The 16,011-nt window shown below is 41.6% G+C and overlaps 1 protein-coding gene across 1 annotated transcript; it reads left to right on the plus strand.

Annotated features, from left to right (window-relative positions):
- Positions 1-2,493: 2,493 nt before the first annotated feature.
- LOC122034595 (zinc finger protein 6-like) lies at positions 2,494-3,366 on the plus strand. The gene has a single exon (XM_042593909.1). It carries the CDS (start codon positions 2,654-2,656, stop codon positions 3,245-3,247), a length of 594 nt encoding a protein of 197 aa, XP_042449843.1. The 5' UTR covers positions 2,494-2,653; the 3' UTR covers positions 3,248-3,366.
- Positions 3,367-16,011: the final 12,645 nt, after the last annotated feature.

Below are 16,011 nucleotides of genomic sequence, written 5' to 3' on the forward strand. Positions count from 1 at the left end.
TTTTTGACGTCCTCTTCCCGGATCGACCATCAAGCCGCTCGGCCAGAATATTCGCCTTTGGTCTGGCGTAGGTGGTCGTCCGTCCGGGAAGGTTCAGGGTCGTCGCCTGCTCGGCTCTCATAGCCTGACACCCTGCTGTTCGGCCCGGCATGCTTCCGTCCGGCCCGGCCTCCTTCCGTTCGGCCCGGCATGCTTCCGTTCGGCGGGAACTTGGGGTTGACCTCCACGTGTCTTTGACCCTCCGCCCATGAGGGTCCCCCGTCCTTACCACCGGATCAGTATCAAATTTTTATATATATATATATATGACATAATTTTATAAATTATAAAAGGTACATGGGTATTTTTTGTTATATGATGAAATTTTATGAATAGATATATGAGTCATTGTTTTTCCATTCACTACTTTCCGTTTGATTTTTAGGTGATTGATTTTAGTTCCAAAATTATCCGTCGATGGATTGCATTTATCTTTCCTCTTGTAATTTTAATGAAGTAAACGACAAAAACTTTTTTACTACAGAGACTTTTTCTTAGTTTTACTTTCCACTCTTTCAAGTAAACAGAGCCTAAGTCTCTTATCCCTCGGGACGAACAGTTAACTAGCATATAATAGTATTACCATCATAAAATCTGAAGTTAAATCCTAGTTAGTAGTTGGGTACTTGTTTCCCCTATATACTATTCAACTACTCAAAACAAGTAGCAATTCATGATTTATCTCTTCCGGATTGGCCTGGGGATGAATTGGTGGAGATACTGAGGGTGAGCAAATTGTCTTTTTGCCATCACTACTTATATAAGTCTCTTACCCTCATGCGCCATTCAACTACCCAATATTAGTAGCCACCTACAATTTATCTCTTCCATATTGGTCTGAGACGGATTGACGGAGGCACTCAAGACACACGAATCACCTTTTTACCACTTATATAAGTCTCTCAAATTCAGGGACATAACCGAATTGGTTATTACATAGTAGATTTATAAAATTTGCAAAAGTTGAATACTAACAAAAATCGAGAAATTACCTTTCCATATGATGGCTAATTTTGATTTCCTGATTTATTCTCTCCTAATGACGTGGGGTAATCGTGGAGGCTGTCAAGATGATAGATTTCACTTATATAAGCCTCTTAGTCTCATTCTAGGGGGCGACAAACTTATTATAATAAGGTAAGATACCAATTTTCGACGGATACCTAACCAACTTGGAAGTTGGCTATAAGCTGATCCCGTAATTTACCTTTCTTCGTATAATTTGGGAACGAGTTATGAGCAGTACCTAGATTGAGCGTAATCACCTTTTGCTACAACTTATAATAAGTATCTTAGTTTTTACGAGTTGATGCAGTTGGCTCATACAAGAATATAATTATTGATAGGTCTAAAATAGATTCTCAATGGATATAGAATATCCCACTACTACCTAAAGAGATTATCGGAATGACAATTTCACTTTTTACCATCAACTTATTTAAATATCTAGCGATGTTTTTATCTAGTGATATGAAAATTTTGACTATTATACAAGGAGGCATTTACAAATTTATCTTATAGTCAATTTATAAGAATGGATCATAATTATACTGAAGGCCTAAATATTTGAATTTTCCTATCCTCTTGAAATTTCTATAATTTCTGATTATTTTTCTCATACTTGACTTTGGACTTGGAAATTTGGATACAATTAACATATTTTTCTAAGAATTTTTGTTGTGATTGAGGTGCTAAAACACCCCATTAAATATAAAGTCATTTTTAATTCGCGATAAAAGCGACAAACCAAGGTTAATTTTTTTTTTTCTGATAGCATTATTAGATTTAAACCTCACACATTAAAAACACACACACATATTGTAGTTAAATATACGTCCTGTAGAATTCAACCTCAACGAGGACGACGACTTAGCTATGGATTTGAACATTAATTAACAAAGCAAGACATTTCCCCGGAGACAATGAAGTTCTAATGATCTGTAGTTCTTCAAGTCAAACGTCGATCCCCAACCCGCAGACAAAATACTGGAAATCGAGGATAGTGGTGATGAAAACGATTGCTGCAGCTACTTTCTGATCACTGTTGCAACTTCTGTTCTTGAATCTTGATCAATAGTCTTCTCGACATCTTCCCCAACCTCCTTGTCACTTAATTATCAATCCAACACTCAATATCTAACTTGCAGTGTTCAACCAAAGTGAGGCGCACTTTTCAGCTCCAGCACGAACAGTCGTTGCAGACTCCGAGACTCTCCATCTCCCCCGATACAGCGATAAATCTCCAACAAAGATTTGACAAAAAGGAAGGATCTAACTTTTAAGAAAGACAAAAGGCAAAAGACAATCCACCTCAACCAATCAAACTCAGTTCTCGTGGCATACGATATTGGTTGATCATTAAGCATCAATATCATCCACCTCTCCGTCACACCTACTCTGCCCTTTTTTCCCACTCGATCGTGGAACGTAACTCCTACCTATGTAATTTAAACCACCTTTAACTTTAATCCTCTTATATAAATCCCCCAGCTACTACTTTCATGCACCATTAATTCCTTTCTAGCTCCCTCTGGTTCGCTTTGTGTCTCAGGAAGAAGATGAAACAGAGATGGTAATAGGACTGTTTGATAGTTCGAACTGAGGGAGATCGAATATGGAGGAGAAGGCCGCAACGAGCCCGAGGATCAGGTTGTTCGGGATTCAAGTGTCGGAGAACGACAGCGTCTCCGGCGAGGAGAGCAGCCCCACCTCGGCTGCTTCCGGCGAAGGGAGGAAGTACGAGTGCCAGTACTGCTGCCGCGAGTTTGCGAACTCGCAAGCTCTGGGCGGGCACCAGAACGCGCACAAGAAGGAGCGGCAGCACCTGAAGCGCCTTCAGCAGCAGCAGCAGCAGCACCTCGCTACCTCCGGCCGCCGCTCGCCTCCCGCGGCGGGGAACTACTACTGTCAGAACATGGCCGCGGCCTTCTCGCCGCACCTCCTCTCGCCGCATCCTGTGGGACCCCCGGCCAACTGGGTCTACTACGGCCGCACGACCTCGCCGGTTAATCACTGCATCGTGCCGCGCTCTTTGCCTGCTAACTGCGCGTACGTCGGAGACGTTGGCGGCGGTAGGTTGATCTACAGGGACGGCCATGCGGTCGAAGGGTCTTCCGTCACTTTCGCCGGGGCGGCGCTGGAGGAGGAAGCGGCGGAGGACGCGTACGGGCTAAACCTGCGCCTTAGCTTGGCTCCTGCTGGTTCATGATCCAAATACAAATTAAATACTCTATAATATGGTGGATTTTGTTGGCAACATCTCAGCTCAATTCTGTATATTTGCAACTTCTGAAAAAATTTCATCAAGTTCTAGAGTTATTTCATCAAGTGCGAGTTTAGTTTGAGATCAATATATGATCATTCTCAGAAAACTCACAAAGAATCTCAATTTTGATCATGAATTTGTTTGCTTCTCAAAAGTTTGTGTCTCTGTGAAGACTGCCAAAACAGATATGTCCAAAAGAAAACCTCCTGGATTAGGTCATCTTTAAGATACGCATCCCTTAGTTTACTACTTTATAACCTTTTTTTTTTCCTTGTGGAGTTAGGTCGATGAAGATCTGCATCATTCAGGGAATAGATTTGACTAATTTGCACTTATTAAAAACAAGACCATAATTCAACTAAAGACGGTATGAATCTAAAAGCAGGGCAACCAAATGCTTTGCCAAGTGGTTATATAATTTACTCTGCATGCATTGTCTCTGTTCTTTGATATTAAAAAAGGTATTCAGTAGTTGATAGAACATGAACTTGTGACCAAATGAAAAAGAATATTTAAAGAGAAAGTAGTGATAGTCCAGTTTGGCTTACACAGCCATCACCTTCATTCACAGTGCCTCTCCAACAATTTCAAGCTTTTTACATGTTCAATTGTTCTGTCGGGCCGGATAAGTAGATAGTTAGTCTGCACAACAACATAAGTTTTCCTGCAAGATGATGTGTGCAATAATGACATCAGGAGTACTGTGTAGCTTTTTCTTGTCAAATGAGCAACCCACCGAAGGGACATATCTAAAAAGGCAAGATTTGCAATGAGGACTTGTACAATGCCTAGCTATGGGATGGTGGGACTTAGTGGTCCCAAATTGGCAGAATTCTCGGGATTGAGTTTGACTATGAAAGGGAGAAGAAGAAGGAAGCAAGAAGGTCAACGTCGAGTTTGAACGAAGTGAAGGAAATCATGGATGCATCTCACTTTTGGCGAAGTCGTCGGTGACACGCAAAAAACAGAAGCGTGGGCCTCTCGCAGCTCTGCTTTGCCATGCATCGCGATGGTAACGTTTCACCTAACGCCACACACGGACTTCTCGTTCCCGTGAGAAACTGAGAAAAACTAAAATGTGAATTAGTGTAACTCGAAGAACTCGATCAGCGCAAGGAATGTGAAACGCTGACGTACTGTTTGTGGCAGTTTTAAAGCCACCAGAACAGGGAGAATTCCAGTAGATTTGCTGAAAGAACCCCTGAAAAGTATATATATATATGTTGGCAATAATAATTCATGTGAGAAATATCTGTTTTCCTATGTTACACGTCACATTGAATACCACCAAGTGTTCGTCTGCGAGCGTTTTCAGTATTGGCAAACTGTCCAAATTCAATGAGATGCGTTGGCAAACTGCAAGCTTCAGGAATATTGTGGACCGAACTGCGTTACGAAGTCCTGTGACAGATTTCAAAATTTTGATTTGGAAGGGTTTTAGTTTTCTCTTGCTTGTGGGTCCTATGAAGACTCCACTACTAGATTGCGTTATAATGGAAGTGATTATATTTTGCAAAAATAGAGCATAACTAAATTTGAGAAGGATAGAAAAAATCAGGTTTCGGGCCACCTTAATTGTATTTTGCCTCTGATCACTAAGCAATGTCAATTGGAGATCTCGTGATGAACTATGAAGTTTTAAATTTATTTAGTCTCGTGATGTAGTTCAAATTAAAAGAATATGCCTTCTATGTTTGTAAATGCGGTTAGGGAGGGTAATGGATCGAATTTGAGTTGGATTTTCTATCCTCCGTCTCTATATAATATAGGATATACATCTTTATACTCATCTTTCTATTTAATCTCAATCTTTTACTATATACTCATCTTACTATTTAATCTCAATCTTTTACTAATTGATTTTGGTAAAACTCAAAATGAAATTACTATAATGTCTTTTTTTCATTTTACACCAAAAATAACTTTAAAACTTATTAGTAATTTTCTCTTATTATTTTTTACAAAAAAATAAGTACGGTCATAAATCTCTTTAATCTCACATCTTAGGATTGATAATACTGTAAATAGAGAAGCTTCTATAAATATCTTGAATCGTCGATATTAAAAAACATACATTTATGGCATTTTACTACTAGAGATGATAATTTCACTCGAATTCGAGAGACAATTTCACTAGAATCTGATGGTAATTTAATAGGAGGAGGATGTTGTAAAATCCTACCCATACCTTATATATAGGAGAAAGAAAAAACTTTAACCCGTTTTCTGTCTCAGAAAAAAAAACTTTTTTTGTCTCTTTATCCGATTACTAATATGTATCTCATCTTCTTTTCTACCAGCAGTTAATATGTTCAACATCTATATATATATATATATATATATATATATATATATATATATATATATATATATATATATATATATAATAATAATAATAATAATAATAGATTCAACATCTATATATTTTACTCTAATATAAATAAAAAACAGGCATTGTAAAGTTCGCTGGGGTGAATAGCGATTGTTAAAAAAATTGTTATTAAATCGAGTACGCATGGAAAAATAAAAGACACAACGCTAACACAAACCAATTTTACTTGATTCGGTGCCTTCGTCGACTCCTACTCCAATGCCCGCACTCGTCGAGTGCTTTCATTGGTCAATACTAATAATTCGTAAGATATTATAAACTTAACTACAAGAATAATTAAAACAATACTGACAATACAAAAAAAGAAGTTGAATCGCAGGTTGTCGGAGGTGCCTCGCAGCATCGCAGGAGCATAGCGCAACAGAGCAGTCGTAGAAGAAGTTGTTATTCATAGTTATGGAGGAAGACTTCTTTTATAGGAGTGCTCTAGGCGCCCGGATCCCTTCCGGGTGCTTGGACCGTGACGTTGGTCCAGCTAATCAGTGCGCTCCACGTTGCGATGAGATAAGTTTTTGCACTCCGGGCGCCCGGATCCCTTCCAGGCGCCCGAACCACTCCGGGCGCCCGGATCCCTTCCGGGTGCTCAGACCACCATTTTCCAGCACATCAAGTTCCTACAAGAAAATGTTAGTCCAAGGCAAATACAAATTATACTACATTGCAAAACAAAGTGTTAGCACAATTACAGTAAAAAGGGTAGTAATTAGATTTCATCTCACCGAGACCAGAATCTAGTCATGATCTCAACTTAGATTCCTAAAATAGTTCTAAGTTGGATCAACGCCTAAGTTCCCTAACTGGGAACGTGTCCTTATCAAGTCACTCCCCTCCAATGATTTACCTTTTGTCAGACATCCGGTCAGCCTGTCGACCAGTCTGGACTTTGTGCCAGCTATCCGATCGACCTGCCGACCTAGCTAAACTTCCCTGCAACACTGAGTTAGCACAATATATAAAATGGTAAGGTAAAACAGTGTTAACAAAAATAAAAATTCGCTGGTCTGATCGACCGTAGGTGGTCGACCAGAAATCAGTCGATCACATATAAACTAGAGTTATCTCCCCCTAGGGTTGTCTAGCTTCACTCACTAGGACTTCCATTGCCTGACTTCACTCACCAAGACTTCCTCCACCTAGCTTCACTCACTAGGGCCCGACTTCACTCACCGGGACTTCCACCACCTAGCTTCACTCACTAGGGTCTAGCTTCACTCACCAGGACTTCCACCACCTAGCTTCACTCACTAGGGTCTAGCTTCACTCACTAGGACTTCCACTACCTAGCTTCACTCACTAGGGTCTAGCTTCACTCACCAGGACTTCCACCACCTAGCTTCACTCACTAGGGTCTAGCTTCACTCACCAGGACTTCCACCACCTAGCTTCACTCACCAGGACTTCCACCACCTAACTTCACTCACTAGAGCCCGACTTCACTCACAGGACTTCTACTACCTAGCTTTACTCACTAGGGCCTGACTTCACTCACCAGGACTTCTATCCACTACCTAGCTTCACTCACTAGGGTCTAACTTCACTCACCAGGACTTCCACTTTGCCTAACCTCCAGTTAGTGTTGGGGTTGCAAGGTTGCAAACATAGTCCCATATTGGAAACACATGGGAAAGATCATGAGTTTATAAGAGAAAAGATATCTCCATTGGCATGAGGCCTTTTGGGGAGAGCCCAAGAGCAAAACCATGAGGGCTTAGGCCCAAAGTGGACAATATCATGCCATTGTGGAGATATCTAAATTCTTTTCGATCCTACAAGTGGTATCAGAGCCTGAACTGCCAGAAGGTTTAACCGCCGACTGTGCACAAGAGCTATGGTCTGATTAAGCCATGTGGGTACAATATTGACCTCGAACAAAGAAAGTGGGGCTCTTATGTTCGGATCAAGAGGACCAGACACCAGGCAGGAAGTCCTAGTTGCGACTAGGCAAGGAAGTCCTAGTAGGTCGGGTGGACCGAGGGGCAGGAAGACCTGGTGGGTCGAGGATCGGACGTGGGAAGCCTATGATCCTTTGTTTGAGGGGGGGATTGTTGGGGTTGCAAGGTTGCAAACATAGTCTCATATTGGAAACACATGGGAAAGATCATGGGTTTATAAGAGAAAAGATATCTCCATTGGCATGAGGCCTTTTGGGGAGAGCCCAAGAGCAAAACCATGAGGGCTTAGGCCCAAAGTGGACAATATCATGCCATTGTAGAGATATCTAAATTCTTTTCGATCCTACAGTTAGGACTTCTCCTTGCTAGTCATCTAGTCTTGACTAGACTACTCTCTTCCAAACATCAAGTCTTGTTTGGATTAACCCTTCGTCAAACTGACCAAACTTAGGTGCATTGTCAAACATTGAAACCCTAGAGGTCAATTGCACAAACACAAAACTAATATATATGGAAGATAATTCAAACCTATTACACATTAAATAAATTCATGTGTAATGAGAAAAATTATCAATAAATAACATATAATATTTCAAACCACCCATGGTGTCATGTGGTGCAGGACCCATATATTAGAATGAATCATATCAAAAGAAGCTAAAGAAATACAGTTATTTGGCAAAAAAAGGTAAGACGTGACCTTTAGATAGTTGATAAGAAATATAATCAAAAGTATCTTTCTTAACAGAGCCTAGAGAACTACTAGAAACTAGAGATCCCAAGCGGTCAATAGATGGATGACCTAGACGACAATGATAAATTTGAGAGGTGACAACTCTAATAAGGGTGTGTGATGGAAGGCACAGAGAAGTCAGTTCAAACAGTCACCCAACCTTATGCCCTGTTCCAAGGATCTTGCCCATCTATGGATCCTATATAATATAATCATGACTTGAAAATGATAAGTTAAAGCCAAGGTCACATAATTATCCAACAGATATAAGATTTATGGAAAGTTTTGGAACAAGAAAAGTATCATGTAAAGACAATGTAGAGGTTTGAATAATGCCTATACTTTGAACATGTAATGTAGTATTATCAGCGGTGTGAACAATATGTGGAACATATGACTTTCTAGAAGATGTAAAAATAGAAGATTTAGAAGTCATATGATTGCAACGACTAGAATCAAAGAACCATGACGTAGAAGTACAGTATCATTATCTGGTTGGAGATGTTGGAGAAGTGACTGAACATCTTTGAAGGAGAATTTTAGGGAGGTACTCTCTATTGGACCATCTGTGGCAGCAACAGAAGAAGATGTAGAGTGAGGAACTTTGGATGATTGACCTTGTGCAACATTTTTGTACATCAGTTTTCTGCATTCAGAAATATGATTTCCAGGTTTTTTACAATAATTGCAGGAGCCTCTATATGACTTTTTGATAGAACGCTGAGGTGTTTGAATAACTAAGACAGTATCAACTGAAGATACAGACTTTTCTATATGTAGAGCATGTAGACGAGTCTCTTCAGCGATTAACTCCTTTATTATAATGTTGAGTTTGGCAAGTATCCTCAATGAAAAAGAGAACTTCTAATAGACTCGAAATTGTCTCGGAGAGTCATCAACAAGTGCCAGATATGTTGATGGTCACGGAGATTGGCATAGAAGGCAGTTGTGTCAATTCTTGGCCATGCAAGATCACCATGTGCAATATGATCCCAAATTTCTTGTAATTATAAGATATAGCTATGAATTGTTTGTTCTGGTTGTTGTTGCATTCGATGAAGTCTCCTATATAGTTGAAATTGGTTGACATCATCAGATATAGAATACCGCTTCTTTAAGAAATTCCATACCTCTTGAGCAACATCAAAACGTCGAAAGTTGAGCTTAATTTTCTTAGCACAAGTATTTCGAAACCATGTCAAAATTTGATGGTTTATGTCATCTCAATTGACCAAACATTTTGTAAATATATCTTCTGCTTCTTTTAGCTTTCATGTGGGTTTAAATATTTTACCGGTAATAATGCGCCAAGGAAGTCTTCCTTTAAGAAAGCTACACATCTCTTCATCCCACAAATCGTAGTTTGTTCCATCAAAAGTAAAAATTATAGGATGAGAGATGTATTGAGAAAATTTAGAAGTTTCCATTGAAGTAATCATCCTACTATTTTAAACAAACTTAATGATGAACTCAGAGAGATCCGTGTCCACAAAAATCTGTGGCGCAAGAAGAGGGGTTGATGGCCTGCTCAAAGGAGCCTGACAATAAAGCACAGGCTGAGAAAATTGAGAGGGCAGAGAAGATAGGATCGACTCCAAGAATTAGTGCTCCAATAATCAGAAATAGGTTGGACCACTATCAAATTCTCAAGTATCCCTTGACCACTGAATCTGCTATGAAGAAAAAAATTGAAGAGAACAACACTCTTGTCTTTGTTGTTGACCATAGAGAGGATAAAAAGAAGATCAAGGGCCTGAATATGATGTCCATATATGTTTCTCTGATACCATGAAGAAGTTTAGAGGAAATTGGATGAGGAATATGTCTTTTCTATATATTATTATATATGAATCTTTTCGTTTATACACATTTACACATATTAATTAAGGAAGAGATCCTTAATTAAGTATGATTGATTACAATCATAATCTAATTTCATATACACACTCATGTTAATTAAGGAAGATATCCTTAATTAATTATGTTTTATTACAATCATAATATATTTCCATATATATACACTAATAAAGCTATCGGTGAATAGATTGACAAAATCATTGAACCAAAGAGAACAACTGGACTAACCTCCAACGAAGCTTGAGAAAGAGAGATCAGAAGAGGGTTAGAAGGGAGGTCAGCGGTGCTTTGGCTCAATCACCCCGACGCTCAAGTCAGTTTTCAGTAAAAGGAGTGGAGTAGTAGATAAGGAAATGCAGTGATTAATGAGTATATGTGTATGGTTGTGTGCACGTATCTTTGCCACGAAAGCGAATTTCTTTTATATCCATGATGCGAAAAAGAGACTTGGTATCTCTCCGGATATTAATTGATGAGATGCCACTCTTATAGAGAATATGATATCAAAATGTCATCACTCACATTATGTACTGTAGAAGATCATGTGAGGTCATGCTATGTTGACCATATTGCTCCACGTGTTCTAATAACTCATGTGATGTCCCATGTGCTATACTAGCCCACGTGTTGTCCCACATGCTATGTTAGTCCATATGATATTGATATAGTTAGGCTGAAGGACGTTACCTGCTAAGTGAAGGAGCGTTGGATCGGCAGGGCCGAGCGAGAATGAGCAGAGTGTTTGATCAGTGGGGTTGAGTGGGAATGAGTATAGTGTTCGATCGACGGATCGAACGAGAATGAATAGAGTGCCTGATCGACAAGGGTGAGTGGATTGGACTAATGGAGGTGACTCGAGGAAATTGAGACGATGATCGAATTGGTGGAACCTCTCGTCTTGAGTAAGCTGAACCGAATAATAAAACTTCTCACTTCGGGTCAGTCGAACGGAGGCTAGATCCTCTAGTCCAGAATTTTCTAGACCAGAAGAAACCCTATTTATTCATTGGGTGGATGGACTGGACATCACCTGTTAAATAGGTGGGATCCGGCTCATCCAATCAATGAATGAGCAAGGGACCAGGACAAGTCCAGGGATCCGAGACTAGAGGATCCCTGCCCCAGTCGAATGTGAGGGACGGTTCCGTTCATCTATCTTGACTTTAACTTTATTTCAACATACCTATTAACCTTTTGTAACAACCCCTATTAACCTTCCTACTACACATTAAGACTTCTCAGTTCCCCGTATCAATCATCATTGTCTTGCTCAAGTTGCTCCACAGCTTTTAGAATCCCATGAAAACGTTCAAAGTTTTTATCCCAACGGAGGCCTTCTACCTCTTTGCCGCTAACTTACCCAAATCAACAGGCACTGTGATCTTATTTCACCCATGGCCCGTTTGATGAGATTGTTTGCGTCACAGTATTTGAGAGCATTGCAAACAAGACATTTTCGCACGCTTCCATGGAACTGACAATCTTCTCCTTAGAAATTATTTGTCATTTTTCACTGTACGCTCGGTGATTTTACTTCCTTTTGCAAAACGACAATTCTAATCATTTACGTCTTTACTTTAGAATTCTCCTCATATGACAACCACAGAAGCTTTTTCTTCAAGATTGGATTTTTTTTTATACGAGAGATCTACATCAGCGGATGAACTAGAGGTTATCAAGAGGTTACGCCGTTGTGTCCCAGAAGTTATCCATGTTTCACGCTCTCCTCGCTAACCATCTTTTCAGAAGCAGATTTTTCTTCCGCGACAGAAATCATTGAGAATCACTCCATGCTTGTGTCCTGATCCTCGGCAATTCGCAAGCACCGTCGCATCCACGCAACGCTTCCGCATCCAGACGACTGCCCCAGGCGTAATCAAAGACGCCAATTCCATTTCGACCACGTGGTGCCGTGTAACACGCTACCGGCTCCAAACACCTCGTGCCTTATCCTCTGTTCCAATCCTTATCCGCCACATCGCCCATTCTCCGCCTCTATCCCCGATGGTGAACTCGGTGCCCCAAAAAGCGTGCGTAAAAGAACAAAAGTCCCAGGCCAAGCGCAGGTAGTGGGTCCCTTCTCTCTCGCACTCACGACGCGGCGCCGGTTACCCTCTGAAACCGACCATGACGTGTCACGCGCACCGTGTTGACAAATCAGACTTGTTTATCCTATATCGGTGGTTGAAATAAACCCTGTTTAAAAATAATTTAAGTCATAAAATTGTATTGAATTTTATTATAAATTAAATTTCATAAGAAATTAAATTTAATTTTCATGTTTAGAATGAATTACAATTTAAATTATGGAATTTTTATATTTTATCATTTTATCCTTCTCTTTTTTCTTTTTTTTTATAAAGAAATATGATTTATTTTTACCTTATTTGATGAAATTAAAATTGAATTTCATATTAATTTTTAACTAAAAAAAATATTTTAAAATATGAAATTCAATTCCAATTCTAAAAAGAATTGAATTCATATCATTCCAAAAAAACATACGGTTAACATTAAAAATAATAAACACTGTTTCCTGTATTACTCGTCGCAGGGAATTCTACCTCACCTACTACTGGCCGTGGGTCGTGACTCAGCATCCCCATCGCCCGCCGCTACGTCACCGCCGTCTGCCCTTTGATCTGCTTCGCCGTGTATTTAACCTCTGCTCGCCTCGACTCCGATGCTTCCGCTCTAACGCCAAAGATAATTAGGCGAGGGATTTGATGGAGGTACCTTTGGTAGTAGACGCGCTGCGGACTCCAGGATTCGTTGACCTAGCTCGCCTTCTCTGCGACATCGCCGGCGCTTGGGCCTCTGTAGCTCTCCTCCTCGCCGGATTCGCCGCCTTCCTAGCATTCCTCGGCCGTGAAAAACTCGCGGTTCTCGCATACGGTCGTTCGAGTTCTGTAATATCTCTACCTGCCTTTTACGCCTCCTCCGGCGACGATGACGACGAAGACGATGTCGATTCCGAATCCCAGTCTGACGATGACGAGAACGAACCTCCCTCATCCCCGTCCGACGAGTGCGAATCGTCGATCTGGAAATACGGCGATGATCGGTGGGAATATGGTGGTCTTGAGATGACTTTAGGCGGCGCCGTGGTGAGGACGTGGGAGGGGCTTGGTTTGGGGTTCGATCTCTCCGGTGGTCTGATCTCGCTCGTGGACGTGAACCGCGGCGAGGTGCTTCGGTCTTTCTACGAGCAGGATCCAGCTGCAGCGGCTTGTCTGGAGTCGCCCGCGGTGGTCGTGTCGGCATCGGAGTGCGCCGCGGCGGTCAGAGTGTGGGACGCCAGGGCGGCAGGAGAACGGACCCCGGCGGCAGCCGCCGATTGGAGACCGATTCGGCGGAGTCGGGTGGTGGGCGTCGCTGGCGCCGAGGGAAAGGTGTACTTGGGCGGCGACGACGGGGTGATCACGGACTTGAGAAGGGGGCGATCGCCCTCGGTCGTTGAGAGGTGGGGTGAAGGTCGAGTACCGATTTTGCCCTTCCCCAAATAATAAAACGACGAAGCTTGCCCTCCGACGACAAGAAACACCGGGCCGAAAGAATTCGCTGAACATAATCATTTAATTTGTTGTATATTTTAGGCTCATTGCGTAAGACTCTGTATTGCTGATGTCATTCATTAAGACCTGGTCTAAACTCCGGGTTGCTGATGCCAATGCAATTCTGCTATTAAATCAATTGTAGTCTGATGACATTAATATCCGGCTGTCGAAATTGTAGAACGCCCCTGTTAAATATGAAGTTCTCATTGAACCTAATTGATTAAATAATAAATTTTGTTGGTTAGAATCTTGTCAGTTAGAAATTTTTATTTTCTAATTATAATACATATATGTACATACATATAATTAATATATATATATGATATTACTAAAATATCTATGCATACACATGCATATATATATTCTGGATGACCAGATTCTGGCCATTTAATATTATCCTATGTGTTGACACGGGAAGTAAATGGGCAGGTTGCACGTGTATTGAGAAAGTCAATAGTCCTATTGAAATTGAGTTCAAAGTCCGAATGGTTCAATTCGATCACCTCTAGTTAGACTATCCAAGATGAGAAAGGGACTTAGTTCCCTTGACAAATTATTTTACTCAGTCAACTCAACTCCCTAATTCCTCTAGTTAGTCTATCCGACTTCAGAAGTTTAGCTCCCCTAATAATCTGCTTAGTTAGCTCAACTATCTAATTTCTCAAGTCAGTCCATCCGATCCAAGGACTCAACTCTCCCGATTCTCTTAGATGAATAAACATTAAGAATGACACTCAAACGCCAACACCCTACTCAGTCCCATTCGGCCCCACCGACTCAACATCCTACTTAGTTTCACCAATATGATAAACTCGTGCCATTCTACCGATCCCTACCGACCTGACTTAGTCTTCCATTACTTAGCGGACTAGACGCTTTGACTAAATTAATTCTATATCTAATGGGATTATGCCAAAACCAAGATTAACGCAGCATGTGGATCACATGGAGTGTCAGGCCACGTTGAAAGGTATGATTATACAAATACGGGATATGGGCGATGATACGGGTTATAGTGAGAGGATTCAGGAGATGACGTGGAAGTCAAGTCAAGATGAAGTGAAAGTCAAAATGGAGATAAAGTGGTATTCGGTTCTGTTGATAACCCGACCTCGGAGTCCCTAAATCTCGTACGTGTAGCTCCGGAGCAGAGTGCTCGTATAGGGCCACCCCGCGGTAAGCCTGGTAGAAAAAGAGAAATAAAGCACTTGTCAGTTAATGGTTGAACGAACTTAGGAGAACACCCGGGCGGGCATATCCCAAGCAGGCTTAGAGATACTTAACCTTATATAGTTCTCGGTAAGCGTCCGGTCGGGCAAAGCCTGGACGGACCCAGAGATATTTAATCTTATATAGTTCTCGATACGCGTTCAGCCGTGTAAAGGCTGAACGAACATAAGCTTCTTTGTGAACACCCGACTGGGCAAAGTCCGGGTGGGTATAGGGATACTTAACTTTATATAGTTCTCAATATGCGTCTGGCCAGGCAAAGCTGGGACGGGCCCAGAGATATTTAACCTTATATGGTTCTCGATACTCGTGATGCGACGATAAAGGGGGAGCTCACCCGACACGGGTCAACTGCCAAAATGGAGGTTAAAGTCAAGATGGTCAATGCCAAGGTGTCAAAAGGCTCGCCTACGGTGGTCGAGCGGAGGACGACTACAGGGCCGGTCAGGGTCAATCAGGGTTTGATCGGCAAGAGACTCTAAAGGCTGGTCGGGTAATAAGTGTTCAGGCAAGCCAACCGCCTAGCTTGGATAATATGGTAAGACAGTCAGACGCTTATGATAGAGTAGTAATACGCTAAGGAGACCGGAGAGTTTGTCCGAACGATAAGAGCATGCTACTACACAGTCACCGCAGGGAAGAGCAGTCGAGGCACACAAAGTGGAGAAATCCCGACCAAGCGGCTATCCTGCTCGGCCAAGCAGCGGGACCTGGTCATCAATGGAGCGGAGGAGTCCCGGCTGAGCAGCTACCCCGCTTGGCCAAGCAGTGGGACCATTGTCGTATCTCTCGATATCCTTTTGAGAGATAGTGTCGCTGACACGAGGAATGGTTGACAGGTGGATCGTACAATGAAAGATTCTACTGTCTTATCAGGGATGCATGCTCTGTTAAGGTATGGTGTCAGAGGTACTTTCCTGACAAGTCTCTTCATAGGACATATTGGAGAATGTGCCCATGCCTCGAGGAGCGTGCACATCGCCCACCAAGGCTCTGTATAAAGGGGGGTCCATCACCAAAGGAGGTACGCGTTATTACTGTTTGCG

This window comes from Zingiber officinale, chromosome 11B (genome assembly GCF_018446385.1).
Source record: "Zingiber officinale cultivar Zhangliang chromosome 11B, Zo_v1.1, whole genome shotgun sequence".
Classification (NCBI taxonomy): Eukaryota; Viridiplantae; Streptophyta; class Magnoliopsida; order Zingiberales; family Zingiberaceae; genus Zingiber; species Zingiber officinale.

Bases quoted from the DNA above. Each gene is read 5' to 3' on its own strand.
- LOC122034595 (XM_042593909.1), top strand. From the start codon at position 2,654: ATGGAGGAGAAGGCCGCAACGAGCCCGAGGATCAGGTTGTTCGGGATT.